Raw genomic sequence first — 19,619 nt, 5'->3', positions numbered from 1 at the left:
TTCTTCCTATTTTTGAACTTCATGTAAATGGCATCATGTAATATGAAGTCCTTGGTGTCTACCTCCTTTTGCTCAAGATTCTGTTTGTGAGATTCATCTGTCATGTTATGTGTGGCGATAAATGCTCAATTCTCATTGCTGTACAGTATTCCATTATGTGAACCTTCTACAACTTATTTGCTCATTCTATTGTTATTGAGATCTTTGTTCATTTCCAGGTTTTGTCTCTTATGTACTGTGCTGCTGTAACAGTTTCCTACAGGTCTCCTGATGGAATCTATCTATCTATCTATCTATCTATCTATCTATCTATCTATCTATCTATCTCCCATCTACTTCTGTTGGTTATACTCTAAGGAGTAGAAATGATACTGGGCCATATGGTACACATGTGTTCATCCATATTTGTAAATTTTGAATGTTTTTTTCCAAATTGTTTTGTTTTGTTAATTAACTGACAATTCCTTTCAGAAGTGACTGAGAGATTCAGTTGCTCCAGGTCCTCACCAGGGCTTTTTAACTACTGTCTTTTCCATATTAGCGTTTCTGGTGGGAATGGAGCAATTTCAATTATGGTTCACATTTGCATTTCTTTGATGACTACTGATGCTGAACATCTTTTCATATATTTATTCACCATCTTGTATGTCACTTTGGAGAAGTGTCCATTCAAATATTTTGCCCATTTTAAAATTAGGTGTCTGCCTTTTCCTTAGTAATTCTCTGTGTCACATTCTTTTTTGCTTTTTAAAATTTTTTTGTTCTTTTTAAGATATACATGACAGTAGAGTGTATTTTGACATATTATATATACATGGAGTTAACTTATTCTAATTAGGATCCCATTCTTGTGGTTGTATATATGATGTGGAGTTTCACTGTGGTGTATTCATATACGAATATAGTAAAACAGGGAATGAATTGGATATAACTTTTCACACTCTTAGAGGTGCCCTTGATAACTTTTTCAAAGTTAATTGTGAGTTGGGCTAATGTTTGCTCCTTTCATACTCCAGTGCTTTTTATTTTTGTCTTGTTTTGGTACTATGGATTGAACACAGGGCTGCTTTACCACTGAGTTACATTCCTAGCACTTTTTATATTTTATTTTGGGACAGGGTTTTTCTAAGTTTGCTGAGCTGGTCTTGAACTTGTCATGTTCTTGCACTGCTGGAATTATAGGAGTGTGCCACTGTGCTTGGCCTCCAGTGCTTTTTCTACCAAAACAGAGGAACATTGGATTATGTGATGCTAACACTAAGGGATGGAATTCCTCTCCTCCTTTTCTCACCAATGTTCTGATTTTGTTGGAACTCTTGATCACTGCCTAGCAGCCACCTATTCATATTGCTGGTTTAGAACACTTAAAGAAGAGTTGCTTTCTTTAATATTTATCCTAGATCTCCAAAGTCTTCACACCATCTTCTATACACTGCAGATATCCTTTATCTCACTGTCATTAAAGACATAGAGTCAGTCCTGATCTATTCTTCATCTTGACTTTGCAACCCACAGGTAATTTTAAAATCAGTTTCAGATAAAATGCAAATTCACTGGCACTGAGATAAGACAGACTCAGTTTGAATCTCAGTTTGACCAACTAGCTAATTAACTGTATTTCTCTGAACCTGAGTACTCTGTTAAAACACACACACACACACACACACCACACCAAATCTGACGGGTTTCTGTGAAGATTTAGTACAGAATGGTGAACAGACCTTACCCATATTATTAGTTGTCAGAGATGGTTAACAACTAAGAAAGCATTATGCCTGTGTGCCCTCACTCCCTCTCTCCATCCACTGGGCTGGTAAGGTAGTTTCGAGGAACAGAGGGTTTTCTAGAAACTGGCCTTATTGGCACAAACACTTTTCCTCATGTTGTTGTTCAGAGATTACAGGTACATCAGGGCTTAACTTCTGAGCTTCATCCAGCCTCAATTTCATCTTATACAAATGTGCTCCCCTCTGACGCAGGGATGCTGAAAGCTTGGCAAGCATACTTTTGCAGTTGATTGTTTTGTAATCTTTTATGTGGCTGATGAGGTGAATTATTTTGTGAGGAGAAATGGATGGTCACATTCATGGACTCAATCAGAAATGGTGCACTGAGAATTTAAGGCATCTGAACCAGGTAAGGAGCAACCATTCGAATTTCCTTGAGTGTACTCCCTGGATGGAGGTTAATATTTTGTCTATAAATAACAAACATATGAAACAACCATGTATACAACAAACATGTATATGAAGGTATCTACAGTGTATAGAAACTGTTGATGTGAAGACTTTGGAGATCTAAGATAAAGATTAAAGAAAACTTTTCTTCAAGTGTACTACACCAGAAATGGCTTAGTGCACTTAAACATACTAAGTGACTAGCAGATGGGTAGCATGTACAGCATGAATATGAACGTATGCCTGCTAGGCAGTGATCAACAGTTTCAACAAGAGCTGCCAATGGAGAAAACTGTGCCCCAACAAGGGAGCAGGAGAACCACAGGGGCTGGCAATAGCAATGAGCAATGGCAGGAAGAGAGAAGGGTCTAGAGATGAGCTCCCTGGAGGCCCATCCTAGGACATACAAACCAAGTTAGCTCCGATCACCTTACTTCTCTCTAACTAAAAGATAAAAATAATGATAGCTCTCCTTATATGTAGTTAAAGGGAGGAAGGAAAGGAATAGAAGCAGAAGGTCTATGTGATTTAGGATAGAAATGCAAGCTGCTGGACCCACATCCTATTAGTGGGGTTGGGACAAGAACAAACTAAGCAAAGTCAAATCCATGATGCAAAATATATAGAAAAGAAATGCCTCCATTAAAATAACTATGTTTATGACAGAAATAGCTTTCTAGTTGCAGCATGAGAGAATAGATTCCCTCTGACAGTGTGGAAACTACCTACATTTCTCCCTTTCTGAGAACTTACCAGTGATGTTTAGGTCTTCCTATCTATTAATTTAGGTTGGGTGAGATAAAATTTCCAATTCTCTTAGTTAAAAAGTATTGGGTATAAAGCATTTCATCTAAGTATGCCTTGATTAATATTTTGACACTTTAAAGTGACTACTGGGGGTCACTTAAATTTCCATCAACTGTATTTTCTGCTAAGCAAAAGTATTCTCATTTGTTGGGTTGCTGAATGACTATATCTAAATAAATTTATTTCAAAAGAATACTATTCCCTCCCATATCTATAATTTTGCTTCCCATAGTTTCAGTTATCCTCAGTCTGAAAATATTAAATGGAAAATACCAGAAATAATAAATTTTTAAGTTTCATACTACTCTGAGTAGTGTGATAAAATCTCACTTCTTCCTGCCCAAGCTATGAATCATCCCTTTGATCAGTGTATCCACACTGTATATGCTACCCATCTGCTAGTCATTTTGCAGCTATCTTGACTGTTACTAGATCAATTGTTCCAGTATTGCTTGTATTCATGTAACCCTTATTTTACTTAATAAAAGCCTAAAAGCACTAGAGTAGTGATGCTGGCAATTCAGATACACTAAAAAAAAAAAAAAAAAAAAAAAAATCTATAAAGTTCTTTCTTTTAATAAAAAGTTAAAAATTCTTAACAAGAAAAAAAATGTATGCTGAGATTGTAAGATTAACACTTTAAAAGTATGTGAGAGAGATGGAGGGAGAGGGAGAGAGAAGAGGTGAGAAAGTAAGAGCAAGAACACACATAAACACAATAATTTAACTTTTATTACAGTATATCACTCTAATTGTTCTATTTTATTATGTTATTATTATTAATCTCTCATTGTACTTAAAAGTTAAACCTCATCAGGGCTGGGGATGTGGCTCAAGCGGTAGCGCGCTTGCCTGCCATGCGCGGGGCACTGGGTTCGGTCCTCAGCACCGCATAAAAATAAAATAAAGAGGTTGTGTCCACCAAAAACTAAAAATAAATAAATAAATAAATATTAAAAAATTTTCTCTCTCTCTCTTAAAAACAAAAGTTAAACCTCATCATAAGTATGTATATATAGGTGTCAGTACTATTTGTGGTTTTAAGCAACCATGGGGATCTGGAAACATGTCCCCCAAGTGTTACAGGGGACAATTAATAGTCGCTGACACAGAACATTTATAGTCATATTCCTGATCCCATCCTTCAGCAGAAAAAAGAGACAGTCATCTTTATTTGGATTGGCTTTCTTGTTGCAAATACATAAGCATTAAAAAAAATGGGGAAAGACAGAGGACCCTGGTGCCGACCTGCAGTCTAACTAGAGTGGGAAGAAGGAGAACAGAAGCAGGAACTGCTGTCTCATTCTGAAAATGACAATGATACAGTAAAAATCCTGTGAGAAGCCCAGGGAAGAAAAGAGGCCTAGACTCTGGCCTTCTACAAGTGCAAAGGTATTGCTTCATTTGTTTTAAAACGGAACAGCAAAAGCAACCCTCTGTGGATTTCATTTATGAATTTTGAATTAATTAAACTACATAAAATGTTTTAAAAATAAATAATTTATCCAGATAAAAAAGAAATTGGCCAGGACAAATAATTATGCCTGGAAGACCAAACAAAAAAATAAGAACAAAAAAACTTCCATTTGTTGAACATTCTGCTGTCTGAAATGCAACATTTCCAACAAATTAAGACTATATGAGAGAAGTTTATACAGGGAGTGATCCTGAATTATCCTTGATGCCTCCACTCATGTCCCACAAACATTGTCATCTTTTGTTTGCTTGTTTTGGTTCCTCACATTAAATAAAAACTTCTAAACAAAATCAGCAATAGTATCTGTACCTTTTCATTTCTTCTCAAGTACTTTGTATTTACACATTCTCTCTTTTATTGCCTCATTTTTCTAATCTAGCAGAAATTATAGATTTGATTTTCATGAGAAGTACTGTTAGGAACAATCTGTAGGTGGAGAGACTCCTCTTTGATTTCCCTTGTAACCTGTGAAAAAGGAAATACAGTGTCCTATATATCAAAATATTAAAGTCCCTGAAGTTCTATAGTCTTCTCAGGCATTCCAACTGCACTGGGATCACTCTGTCTTTGACTTTACATGATCATTCTGGGAATCTACCTATGTTGTCTCCCTCTTCCAAAACCATACGCCCCATCTAATCATGAGAAAACATCAGACAAATCTCAAATGGGGACATTCTGTAAAATACTGATCAGTTACCATCAACAGTGTCAAAGCCATTTTTTAAAAAAAGTATGAGAAACTGTCACAATCAGGAGGGTCATGAGAAGAGATAAGTAAATGTAATGTAATATTGTGGATGGGATCCTAGAACAGAAAAAGAACATTCAGTGAAAACTAAGGAAATATGAATTAAGTGAAGACATGGCTAATAATTATGTACCAGAATTGGTTCATCAGTTATTTTAAAGGTACTCTACTAATGATAAAATATGTTAATAATATATATTAATTATATGTTAATAATTAATAATTAATAAAACTCTGCACTATTCTCATCTTTTTACTGTAGTCTAAAACTATTCTAAAGTGGGATTTCTGGTTTCTGAACATATATGTAAGGAACTTGGAAGTCATCACTCCTATTCTTACAGCATGAAAAAAGCTGAACCAAACTGAAAATCAACAACTCTTCTCACATCCAGGAAAGAAGTGAAGTCACAGGGCAAGCTACTGACCCAAACTGGACAGACAGATGGTAGATACAGAGAATTACAACTTATCTGGCACAGAAACCCATAGCTGGAGTCAATATTGGTAGAAAAACTTTGAACTGTAATTCAGGAATTGCTGGAGGCTCAGGATAGACTTGTATGAATACTAAAGATGGCTGAGGGGGTGGATAATTTTAGGGGGCAGGTCTCCACACTTCTGTGAGTTTTAACTCCAGTAACTACCATCAGGTTCTCACTGTGCAGATGGGAGAAAAATCCATATAGCATATGGCAGGAGGCAGAAAATGCCGTTCGGCAATATTACCAAGAGTTCTGTACCAGAACCCAACCACCTTGGGTTTTACCAGAGTCCAGCTGATAGTGTGTGTGTGGTATGGCCAGTAAGATTTACCAGATTGTGGTGGGGCAAGAGGCCCAACTCAAGCTCACTAAAGACTTAGACTTAACACAGTAATTTAGAGTACTCCCCCCACTACACATATATTACTGTCACAACAATAGGGATGCCGTGTGACAGAGGATCCAAACTGAAAGAACTACAAGTCTCAGACTTTATGTAAAGAGCCTCCAAGAAAGCCCAAGACCACAGAGGAGACAAGAGCAAAACACCAGAGGAAAGTTCAGCACCTGAAACCACAGCTACAAATAGTAAGCACAGCCTATACCCGTCAAACAAAACCTCACACTAAAGGCCAATCTACAATTCCTTTTCCCAATACATCATGCCAAGTTTTCAACACAAAATATTACATGCTTACGCTTAAAGGCAAAAATGAATGTTTTGCTTAAAGACAAAACACAGTTTAAAGTTATTTTAAAATTAAAAAAAAACTAACTGAAAAAAAATTGGTACTTTTGTACTCTGTCCCCCGCATCATCTATCCCCAACAAAAAGTGAGCCAGTAAAACTCAAGAAAGAAATGAAGAGACAAAAACATTAGTGGAATGAAACCCTAGCAGAAGAAACAAAATCAATTAGCAAAATAAAAACACAGGATAGCATAAATATACAACTGAGAAAATAATAATACAAAATGAAATGTGCTAAGAAACAAAAAATGTGACCCCAGAAATTTACAACTAACTAAACTGTCTTTCAAATATACATACCACGGAGAGACATTCTCAGATAGGAACTCTTAATAAACATCAAATGACCAAAATTATCCAATCAAGAGACTGCACAGTATGAAGATCTCAGGAATGAGGAAATCATAGTAGAGTAAATACTGCTTCTATTTAAACTCATACTAAGAGGTAATTATGTATAATTTATTCAAAAAAGGATGAGAATTCTATATATTTTTGACAATGTAAAAATATGACTTTAAAAAATGGGAGGTAGGAGTAAATGACTTTAAAAAATGGGAGGTAGAAGTAAATAAAGCTAATCTTATCTCTGTCAGAATAGTCATGATTATGAAATATTAAACACATCATCTGAAAACCAGTGGCTTTATAATTTTTAAAATGTTTTTATAATTTTTTTTCCTTAAAGTCATACACATTTTAGAGGACATATCTTGTAGTGGAGAAACTTTAATTTGAAGTTCAGCAAATTCTATGGTTTTACTTCATTTTCTTTCACTCTGTTAAATTCAAGTAAAATTAAATTTAATGTCTATACTTAAAAATAGCATATCTAAAATGAACACAATGTTTTAAGGTCATTTTATTCTTTTCCCCTATTCTTCTATCACTTTAGATCCTTTTTATCAATTTATGTATCCAACCTTTTATCTGTGCCTATTCATTTTCTAAATGAATACTTAAAATAATGTTCATTAAATGGTAACATTAATTATATTTAGAGAATGACTTTGGGTAATCTGCTGCTTTCTTCTTGTATTTCCTTGTATTATGTGAAATTTTTATAAATGAGCATGCATCACTTTTATAGAAACAGTAAAAAGTGATTATTCTTTTCCCAAATTTAATGGAACAGTTAAATTAACACCATATGTCTTTTTCTTTTAATAACCTGCGATTTGGGGCAATTGGATTTCAAGTCTCAGCAAATAGCTGGTTGAACCATGTTGGGCAATGTGTAAAACCTCTCTAGTTTCTAGTTCCATCATCTGTCAAAGGGAAGAAACTAAACTGAGATGTTTTAAAAGTCTCCTTTCAGTTCTGAAATTCTGCAACTTGGATTCTGATGATTAAAATCTCTCAATGCTATGTTACAAGTAGCACTTTAGATACTGTGGAGATATTTTACCTATTATCTTGGTTGTACTGTATGGCTTTTGAGGAGTGTATCTTACTTCCTGCAAAATCTCCATATACTCATTTGAAGCAATGTTCAGATGTGTGCAGGGAAAATGGAGTTTAATATAATAACAAAACAGGTTACTTTTCAAGAAGTTATAGAACAGAAAAAGGACAGGTACAAAGGGGATGCAGTATTCATGAGAAAAACCTTCAAAATGGCCTCTTTTCCTGATGTAGTCATTATCCTTAGAGCAGGAGTGGGAAATGATGCAAAGATGCTTGAGTTCTTATGGGAAAACTGTATATTAGTGTTAAAAATGATGACTGAAGTCAAATAAATGGGATATTTGTGGGAGATATCAGAAACCTAGAGAGTACTGGAAGAAATTTTAACAACAGCCCTATGGCCTACTTTGCATAATTATGAAATTTGATTATGCAGAATAAAACACAGGAAACAAACAAATGAGGATTAAAATAGCACTTTTTTTTTTTTTGCTCTAAGAGAAACATAATGACAAGCTTGCTCTGCAACTCAGTAAATAAAACATATTCTAGAGACAAAAGGGCTGAAATAACAGCCATTGGAAAAATGAAGTCAGTAATTTTGAGGTCCACTCATTTCTTATGGAAATTGTCTTTTTCTTCTTCAATACACATGGAACCTAAAAACTCAAGTGATTCACTTTTAAGTTTTATGTTGAAAAATAGATATGAATAACTAGAAAGAGACTAAGATAATTAATTAGTTACTTTAAACTAATGCAACCATTTTATATATTATTTGTGAATCCTGGGTTTAGAAAAATGGAAGCACTGAGAATCCATTCATCTAACAAGTTCAGTAGCTACACGTGCATTTATGCTTTTCAGAAATACTTTCAGCATATCCTCTGCAATATTTCTTTCTTTTTTTTTGATTTTATTTTTTAAATACATGACAGTGGAATGCATTACAATTCTTATTACACATATAGAGTACAATTTTTCATATCTTTGTATAAAAAGTATGTTCATGCCAATTCATGCCTTTGTACATGTACTTTTTATGCATTACAATTCTTTTTTTTTTATTTTCTTTTTTTCATCTTTCATACATTTGATTCAAGTGAGTTATGCACTTCCATTTTTACCCCAAATACAAATTGCAGAATCACATCAGTTACACATTCACAATATTTACATAATGCCATATTAGTGACTGTTGTATTCTGCTGCCTTTCCTATCCCCTACTATGCAATATTTCTTAATGATCCCGGAAACAGTGATATTTTCATCTACAAGTTGTTTCTTCTCTGATTCCCAGTGAACTGCCATAGTCATCAAGTCTCCTGACTTCAATGTTTATTACATTAAAAGAAGTTTGCTGCCATTAAGAAGGCAAATTAAATATAATTGAAAAGTTTGCTTTCATTAAAAGCTTGTCTCTCTTAGTCAAGTTCACTTTTTAGTTTAGCTAGACCCTGTATTAAGTCCAGGTGGTCTTGAAGGCAACAGACTGCACAGGTTTTAATAAATGGCAATGTCATTACTTTGGATACAAATAACAGCAGTCATAAATATAGAAAAGAAATTAAAATGAGGAACAAAAGCCTTGCTTATCTTCTAAGATTTTTAACAATTAAGTAGCTAAAACTGGATTATAAATCACTGGAAAAAGAAAGATTGAGAACTAATAAAGTTGTGGAGTCTTTACTAATAAAAGAAAAATATCTGACTTCTGTTAACACTTGATAAAAGTGTAGTTTGTTGACATTCCTGATTTACTAGTCATTTTCTTTACTCCAGTGATACATGGCTACTTAACTACTACTCAAGTTTTACAGAGGGGAGAAAAAATTTTACCATGGCACTCTAATTGGTCACATCAGCTATAACCTGTCTTTTGCAAGTATATATACCTACATATAACTGGCAGTTTTTGAAACATCTGCACACTGCAAGTTTGTGGCTGTAAATTTCAGCCACTCCAGCTTCTGAGAAATGAAAATAATAAAAACTCATCAAAAGGCTGCCATAATTCTCACAACTGACTAGATGGAAGCATTTTTGACTACTCAAAATTAATAGCAGCTCCCAAGGCCTTAAAAGAACAGCTGTCACTGAGAAATATACTCACAAACAATAAGCAATTCTCTTCTAAGTTTGATTTGTTAGTGGCATGAAGCAGCAATTGTTCGGGACAACCTAGATGGGTCATTAAGAAGCAATGAGTTACCTTTATACCATCAGAGGTCTAAAGCCCACATGGCATAATACTTATGAGTCACCTGCTCTGTGTCTCTCCTAGGATTTGTCACATAACTACATTGTTCTGAAGTATGTGTTGTATAAAGGAGCAATGTAGAAATTTTTGTTGGTGATCCAGGGAAATCAACAATTAAAATTAGAACACATCATTAATGCAAGCTGCTGTCCTCTTCTCACCAAAGTACTAAAATCAAGTACCTTGGAATCATCCTAGGTATAATAACATACTTGGAAATGTAGTTAGGATTGCATCAATTTCCAGTTATATTTGTATAAAGATTGTATCTTTTCCACATGAAGTTCTCATTCTTCCCAAAGCCAGTGTCAATTTCATTCAGGCCTGAGCCAGTGAAAATAGATCTGAGAACATTCATGTATGCGGCAACAATTTTTGAAAGAACATCCAGATCTGTGAATATTAAATATTGCAATTTTAAGAATATGAAGTTGAACCAACTCAAAAGCTTATATTTTCCATCTCTTAGTATGATGCTAATTGTCTCTTTCAGGAACTGAGGCATGCCAGGAACTTGTCATTGTAATGACATTGAATAGAAGAAACAAAATTTCTAGTAGTCTAGTTAGCATCCATGGGGACTTGCTATGTAACTGATTTTTATAGGGAATGAATTTTCTCATTTTTTATTTCATCTAGAGCATTCTGTAAATTTCCCCTTGTAGAATGAATACTGTCATGAAGAGGAACACTGTCAGACAAAGAACAAGGAATCAGGAGACAGGAACCTTGCCCACTCTTAGGTCTTGAACAAAATCTCTAGGTGTTTGGTCCCTCTTGTCTAAAATGAAAACCTGGACTTCACATTAAGTCATTATGGTCCCTTGGCAGGTGGACATTTTATACTGTGGGTTCTAAGCCTGTTGCTGTTGTTTCCTTACTTGCTGCAAAGAAGAATGTGATAAAAGTCTACATCTGTGGTAACTGAAGAGACATTTCTTCTTCATTGTTCAGGTCTGAATGAGTCTGTTATTAATGCTGACAATTTTCAAGATTATCTGTCTCTAGATATCACTTCTTTAGTTTAATGATTTATAATAATGAAAAATCAACTAAAGTTCACAAGGTGAATGCAAAAGAAAGAACAGGAAATATCTAATCAGTGGTCCACTGAGCATCCTTTGGGTGATGCTTTTCCCCAAATACATGGTCCTGAGACCCACCTCAGGTTTATTAAAGCAGAATTTCCTAGTTGAGGGCTTGAGTTGACATATTTTGGAAAGGCTTCCAAGGTAATTCGATGTTCTTTGCTCCTCCACCTATCCTTCAAAGTAGTGATTTAAATGCTGTTTATCTACTGGGTGGAGAAAATAGTATAATACAAACCACAAAGTGAGAAACCTGGGTCCCCGATAACATACCAGGTCAGAATGCTGGTGGCCTTCTATTTTTGGTTATATAGCTATTTGCTATTAAAAAATTCAAAGAAGCTGAGGGCTTGGTGTGAATAAATTTATCTAAGGCTTATCGGATGCTCCCTGTGGCTACGGTTGGTAGCGTTATAATTTGGGTGGTGAGCAGATTTGCAATTTTTATATTAAATTTGGAATGCTGGTTATAAAACAGTCTAGAATGTATTTCAATGAAAGATGGAAAATAGCTATCAAAGACAAATATGAAGCCAGTAGCCAGCTTTTTTTTCTTGACTTTCTTTGGTGCTGCATTGGGGAAATCATTTGGAGAACATAGAAGGTGACAAATGGTTTCATCAGCACAAACTGAAAGTCCACATACAAAATAAATAACCTCTTGCCTAATTATTTCCTTCCCTCCCACTGGTATTTACTGGGCACCCAGAGAATCCTAGCTGTGAGACAGAACAATTGCTGTAACACAGTAATCTTCCATTTTCACTCAAAGGCTCTCAAAATATTTCTCTCTCAGATTTGTAAGGAGAAGGAAGCCCCTTTCGGGATGCATCTGATTGAGGCTGATTGTGTTTGACACTTGGGTACTCTAGTGACTCTGATTTTTTCACAAATTGTAATGACTTAGTTATGACATAGGCAGGCAGCATGGATCATTCTAAGAAACATATACTCTCACCAGGCACGGACATTAAAAGTTCCCTTAGCACTTGTTTTGACCACATTTTGGTAGACAAAATGCCCCATTTTCATTGTTCATTCTTTGACCTCTAAGCAGACCAACACAAAATTGCTTCCAAATCACTTCTAGCTAAGAACATTATAAAAAAGTCCTCAATGATTAATTCTAAATAACCCCTTTCATTCTGAGAAGATTCTCCTGAGAAATTAGGCACTGGTCTTTGTTTATTCCTGAAACTATAACAAAATACCTTAGATGGGGTAATTTGTAAACAAAAGAACTTTATTGCTCCCAGTTCTTGAGGGTGAAAAGTCCAAGATCAAGGGTAAAGCAGATTGGGTACCTGGCACCTTCCATGTCCTCACATGGTGGTAGAGGCACCTTGTGTTAGGGCACTAATCCCTTTGATTAGGGCTTCACCCTCAGAATATAATCACCCCCTAAAGACCTCATTTTAATACCAACAAATTCAGAATTAGATTTCAGATATGAATTTTTGAGACACACAAACATTCAGTTCATAGTAATTTCCATGAGGCTGTAACACTCAGAAGGGAGAACTCCTTGTTAAATGTACTAAAATAAAGTCCTTTAAAAAATTAAATAGCATTGCTGAACTTCTGAGAATCAGTAGCTCTTTCAATGACTCTTTGACTTTCCTGTCCCAAGTCATACTATTTTCTTAAAAACATTCAGAGCCTATAAGACTGTTTATCCAAAACGCCATAAAGGGACACTAGGTCTTTACTATTTATTTTAATGGTTAAACAAGGGATGTGGTTTTCAAAGCTTTCCTTTTTCTTTTCAACTTCTAGATGGGCTAGGTTTCTGTCTGGAGGACTCCCAGACACTGTGATCTGGATTCACCAGTAACCTCATGGACACTAGACATAAATAGTAACTCTACCTCCTCCTCAGAGAAACAAAAAGGGAACACTTAACAGGGTTTTGTTTCTGAGAACCATAACTTGATTGATACTTAAAAGGCTTATGCTTACTTTAATAAAGTAAAAAAAAATACATAGTTTCCATATAGAAAGAAGAACACTATAGAAATGGTCAGCATGATAAAATTTCAAAGACATGCTAATCTGGCAGATGCTGCACAATATTTGATAGTTGATTTCAATAACTTATTTTATCTGAGACTCTCACAATCTTTTACAAACTGGCTGTGGCATTATCATTTTACAGATGTGGAATTTGAAAACACAGGATTTAATTCGATTAAGATTCCATATGAGGTCAATGAAAGGCAGCAGAGAATGAAAACCAGAAGGAGCTATTATTGTCTTGCATAATACATGTCAGTATATCAAGAAAACAAATTAATTTGAAACAAAAGGAGAAGCCTATTTGAAATCTGAAAGAAACTGCTAAGGTCAAAAAAAAATGAATAAGTAAAAATAAACCAACAATTTTAACCATCCAGAATAATGTAGCATTCCTAGTGGGAAGAACTCGGCCCACTCGTACAAGCACACCTGAAAACAGAAAACGAGCATGCACTTGCAAACGAGCTAAGACCATGAGCAGCTAATTTGGTTTTCTGTATAGAGGGCAAAGAACTTAGTTTTCTTTTTTCCTTCATAACATTTTGTTACTATACAATAAAAAAGCATATTACAGTTTTCTGCTTTTTCCCTGTCCTCCATGCCTCACTTGTAGGTTGATAGAAGGTGGGGGGTCTTTCTTGCCTTCCAAATCATTCATTTATTTTGCTTGTAATAACCCTAAGTTCCTTCTATTTTCTTCAGAGACATATATTATGTGATCGACAGCTCCTCACAGTTTTAACTGGCCTGCCACCCAAGTGTACATAAAGTGTCCCTGAGGGGTCTTCAGTTGACCAACACATTTTATGGAAAAAATTATAGCAAACATGAATCACAGGAATGTGAGAAAACAGGGAAATTAGAAGACTCAGTTGAATGGTGGCTAAGAAATTCTTAAAACCTTCTCCCAAGGGTGATGATCTTTAGGGTTCTCAGCCTACCCAACTCCTGTGTATTCATTCCTGAGCTTGGATTTTCATAAATTAAGTCTTTCAGGACATTTGAGCAATCTTTTTTTTCCCTCCCCCACAGAGAAATTTTCAAATCAGAAGACATGTAAGCATGTTCAAGAATGTTCAGAGAAGTTGTCCTAACAGCAAAAATCGGAAACTACCCAAATGTCTAGCAAGAGGATTCTGGAAACTTGATAAGGTGAAAATGCCAATTTTGTTACTAGGCAATACTGTTCATGGAAAAAATTATCTCCCCACCACCTCTTGATAAAGTGCTTCTGGACAGGGAGAATGAGAGCTAGATGGTGGGAAGCCTAGCTGTAGGTGAGATGACTGATAATTCCATGTGCTTCTTGTAGAGGCTGCAAATTCTGCCAGTGGAGTTGTCACACTCTACTGGTAACAGCGCTGGTTCCCTGTGGCATGGGGAAACTAGAGAGGTTCTTGCACCAGCCCAGGTGGGTCTCATCTCCATGCACCTAAGCTATTACTAGGGAGAAATGGGACGAAGGCTCCTGGACAACTCTGTAGAATGCTGCAGAATGCTGGGAGACCCTCACCAAGCCTCTGCCCTATTGGCAAGCAGTGGTCACTGTCCTGTATCCTTTCCAGGGACCTTCATGCAAAGTATGGCTTATAGAAAGCGTGTGCTTCTGAATTTATAGTTGGATCCAGGAAGAACTCCTGGGAAGTGCTGCAAATGGTATCTCTGAGGGATAGATTAAGGCTCACTTTCACAGTCCCTAGATATATCTTTGAATAATGTCAATCTTTTATCATGAACATGTAGTCTATTTAGAAAAAAAAAGATTAGAGAAAGAAAAAGAAAAAGAATCTCCATAAAAGGAACTGTCACATCAAACTATTTTAGAGTATATCCTCCAGGAGAGAACATGGCTAAACTCCAGAAGAAAATGTGAAAGAACAGGATATAATTTTAGATAAAGTTGCAAAAGATTGTAAGCTGTGACAAAAACTAAAGTTTTAAGGTGAAAAAGATTCTCTACCTTGGTGTGCATATTACAAATTCTTTGTATTTTGAATTTCACTGTGCTCTTCAGTATTTTTCCAACTTGATCTAAAACTTGAACCTTGTATGACTAGGAAAATTTAATACATATCATTTTTAAAAAACACATTATCATCAAACATTTTGTTACTCTTGGTATGAAGAGAGTAAGATTAGTTCTCTACTTGCACAGAAATAATGAGCATGATCTGGTGAAGGAGCTAGGTAAAGAAATGATGTTCCCACCTGGCTATCAAAGAGTTGTCTGTGGGAGGAAATTTTCAGGATCCTTCTGTATCAACCCTTTGGCTTTCCTGAAGAGGTTATGTCTTTAACAAGTCAAGTGATTTCTAGGATGTTTTCAGGCCAAGTAGGCTATTTGAAAGTAGTTGATTACTTCAAGATTAACATTACATAATGACAGCAATAATACTTGACAAATTCCCAATAAGCATATTATTGATTTCAAGTCCCAACATACACTTAGCAAGTGTATAGCAAGCAAGATAATATGAATCTGAGCTGCACAAAAGAAACTCCAAATTTAGAGAACAATATATGGATGATATTCAATTTTGTATTTCAACTTCCTTTTGAAAATGTTGAATCACAATGCTCTTCTCCTTTGAAATGTTTCATCTAGATCTAGAATAACATGTTACTGTGTTTTAATAGATCATGTGCATTTTAAAACCAAATTTTAATATCATTGTTGGTTTAGAAATGGAAAATAGAGTCAAACTGGTTTCAAAACTGGCTTCTACTCATGGTTATGTGCCATGAAGCATGTTATTCACATCTCTCACCCTCAGCTGGTAAAGGCCTCTACATTCACAGTACTGTCAAGAGCACCATGAGATGCTAAGCACAATACTAGGCACAGGGTAAGCACTCAGGAAAGGGTGAGGAAATGGGTCGCAGTTGTGGCAACTGAAAGGTAAAACACCATCAGCAGTTTCTCAAGGGCTTAAACCAGCATGCCTTCTTTCAACACACAGTGTATTTTAGGAGCTTACTACATAGTTTCAAATCACTGATCATCTATCTCTTCTCTTTGAAATAATATGCACATGTGTGTCTCACAGTTCTTTTATATAATTAATTTTTTATGTCCTTCTAATAGAGTTAATTATTAGTTACAAACTTGAACTCCACATGAAAATGCAATTTTCATTCTTGGTTACTCTTTCAATTCTCAGTATATCTTCAGGAAAAGGGACTTCTGTTAGCAGAAGTTATGAGTATAATGGTTTTAACACTGAAACTTGGCTAAAAATTGAGACAAAAATAAAAGAATTTTTCTCACTTATTGGTGATCTAAACCATGACTTCTGAGAGTTCGTTCATAATATTCTCTTTAATCTGTAGGCATACATCACTCATCTTCCTTCATACTTCCAAATGAGTGTTTAAAATCAAATTCAATATCTAAAACAGACTTCTAGATGTAAGCTCTCAACTATCCCAACAATCTGTGTCTATATGGCCATTAAAATGGTCTTTTAAAAGTAAAAATTGGATCACTTTCTTACTTGAACACTTTGCAGTGGCTTGATAGGTCTCTACCTAGCCCTCTGTCTCATTCCTACTACCACTCTTGCCACTTTTCACAGGCGTTTTAGTCCTAAACACACAAAACTTGCCCTCATGGTGATGAGCCTTTGTATTTTCTGTTATTTCTACTTAAAATGTGTCTGCCTCTAGATTTCATGCTTGCTTCATCTCAACATTTAGGTTTCAGCTCAGATCTCACTTATTCAGAAAGGTCTGCATGGTCTGTTGCCTCAAAAGTGCCCACTGTCCAGCTCTCAAAGCACATAATTAGACCCTGTTTCATTTTCTATAAGGCACTTAATATTATTTGAAATTGCCTTATTTGTTTATTCTCTTTACTTCATGAGAGGACAGAATGTGGCTGTCTTGTTCACATCTGTATACAAAGTGTAGAGTTGCTCTTGTTGTGAGTAATAAATGAAGCCATTTTAATTTTCTTCATTTGATGGTCACTTCATTTTTTAAAGTATGTTTGTAATACACATTTTCCCCCTTGAGAAAATTCTACATGTGATATTCTCTTCATTAATTTTTCCTGATATCAAGAAATCTCTTTGATTTTCAGATTCACCTCATCCTTAATTCCATGTAAATTTTCTTCTATTATATCTTCAAAGATTGCTTGTGTTATATTTATTTAGTTTTCTTTAAAAACACTAATTAGAGAAGTATACTGATGCTTTTCAAACTCTTTTGAATATTTCAATTCATACTGAAACTAGAATGCCATCTTGTCAAAGAGTCCAAACTGAAAAGAAATTATACTAAAGTGCCCAACAACTTCTGCTCCATCACCCTGAAATTTGTCATGGAAGGCAAGCAACTTACTTAAATTGGCAACTACGATATGGAATGTTTAATTGTCAAGTATTAGTGATTATGTTTCCTTATTTTGAGGCTCTTTCCATATGATTTTAAGATATATAAAAGAAGAGACTTTTATTTTTATCCACTACTATTTTACTGAAATCTAGAAAAGTGTGTTTATATGGGATAGGTTAAACTAATATTAGATATGGAATGAATATAATCATGGGATGAGTGTGTGTGTGTGTGTGTGTGTGTGTGTGTGTGTGTGTGTTTATAAAACTTGCATCCTTTTCTTTCTTTTTCTACCTATTACTCTGGGAATTCAGTGATGTTAATACAATGTGCAAAATCTATACATTATTAAAGAATTGATGTAGTAACTCATAGTCAGCTAGTTAATAAGCTGCAAAGTTCACTTTCAGAAAAAGCTGCTCTTTACATTTAATATGTATATAATATTTCTACTTTTTATTGTTAATATTAGTTTGAGACATGGAGGGTAAATTATAGAAATGAACTCATAATTTGAATTTTATGTGTTTACTGCTGGAACTGAAGCCTCTTGGGAACACTAAACTGTAATTCCTACCTGAAACTTCTTCAATTTTATCAGAATACTAACTAGTGTGAAAGCTGAATAACAGAATTTAAAACACAACTCAATTTTACCTGAACTCAAGGTTCTTCTACACATCAAGGAACCATTTTATTTATAGGTATTTCTCTTTGTATTCTAAGTCAGATAAAAAAGGGCAGAAGCCATAATGTTAAGGAAATATTATTTAATATAAACCAAATTAGGGACAAAAGTCTGACTAATTTATTTTTAGGATATCATAAACTATAAAAATAATGCTGAAAATCAATAGTGAAAACAGGCTAATTAGACAGTGATTATTCATTGATTTGCAGACAGTTAAAACCCAAATTTTCAAAGAGATATACATATACAGACTTCCTATAGTCGAAGTAAAATCATTTTCATCCTTATCATTAGGAAAACACAAATTCATTCTAGGAATGCTTTTCTTTGCTTGAAATTATTTCAAAAGCTAATATTTCTCTAGAAAGGAAAAGATTACTTATGTATCAATACACCCTGGCATCTGGTCTCATACATGAAATACTTTCTTGTTTCTAGATAAATTCATATTGCTATCTGTCCCCCTTCTCCATATTTGAAGGCAAAATAATGCTCATGTCTCAGTTTCTCATTGAGTGGACATCTAAGCATGGATGCAGTTTTCTTTAAGAGACAAAATGGAAAAATCTATACTAATTTATTATTATTTCGTTTTAATAGGTTTTATAGTTGAGAAGTTACAAATTGATTGAAAAATTTATTTAAAATTATCATAAAATTTATGAAAAAGATGGAGTTAATTTATTACCATTTTCTAAATCTTGTACTCATAAAACTTTTAAACAATGTAGAATATAAATAAAAAAACAAAAACTAAAAAGATATATTTGATAGATGACCAATTAAAATTAAACTTGGTGATACAAGCTAATACTGAGAGAGAGAGAGAGAGAGAGAGAGAGATGGGGGACACTGCTAATGCAATCATCTCATTTACTTTATGAAATGAATGTTCTTAATTGGAGATAATAATTTCATAACTTACCTCTGCATACTTTAATTTCAATGTTTTATGCATTTCTCGAAAACGACTGTAACGCCTGAATACAGTCCATGTCTCATCTAGGACAGTAATCTATTAACCAGGCAAACAAAAATGAATCAGCATTAATTAGAAGAAAAAGTAAAAATTTAAAAACATAATTTAAAAATTAAATTAAAAGTGATTAGCATGTAAAATTTCTCTAGAATTAAAAACATTAATCTAGTTGCATAAATAGAACTTATAAATAATAATTGCACTCTATTAAATGTGCATCTTTGGATCCCAAATATGGGTACAAGCAGCACGTGGCAGATGCCAGAGGGGCCAATGGTCACTTATTAATCAGTTACAAAAACTGTCCTTTAATTCTCCACTTGGGTTGGAGAGAGAAAATCCCACAGGATGACTTTTTTGGTACAGTAGTGTGCCCATACAAAATTTGTCAC

At 34.7% G+C, this 19,619-nt stretch overlaps 1 protein-coding gene across 2 annotated transcripts in view; it reads right to left on the bottom strand.

Annotated features, from left to right (window-relative positions):
• The window catches only part of Kif16b (kinesin family member 16B), a 280,309-nt gene that overhangs the window by 38,445 nt on the left and 222,245 nt on the right, over window positions 1–19,619 (bottom strand). Inside the window, exon 24 of one of the 2 annotated variants that reach the window (XM_076851500.2) lies at window positions 19,174–19,263. The exons of the other annotated variant lie outside the window; for it this stretch is intronic. Coding sequence (XP_076707615.2) covers window positions 19,174–19,263 — 90 coding nt within the window. The remainder of the gene's footprint in view (window positions 1–19,173; window positions 19,264–19,619) is intronic. 2 annotated transcript variants of the gene reach the window in all.

This window comes from Callospermophilus lateralis, chromosome 3, assembly GCF_048772815.1.
Source record: "Callospermophilus lateralis isolate mCalLat2 chromosome 3, mCalLat2.hap1, whole genome shotgun sequence".
In the NCBI taxonomy this organism is placed as follows: domain Eukaryota; kingdom Metazoa; phylum Chordata; class Mammalia; order Rodentia; family Sciuridae; genus Callospermophilus; species Callospermophilus lateralis.
Note: the sequence above shows the minus strand (reverse complement) of the source record. Positions and strands in the feature narration are given on the sequence as shown.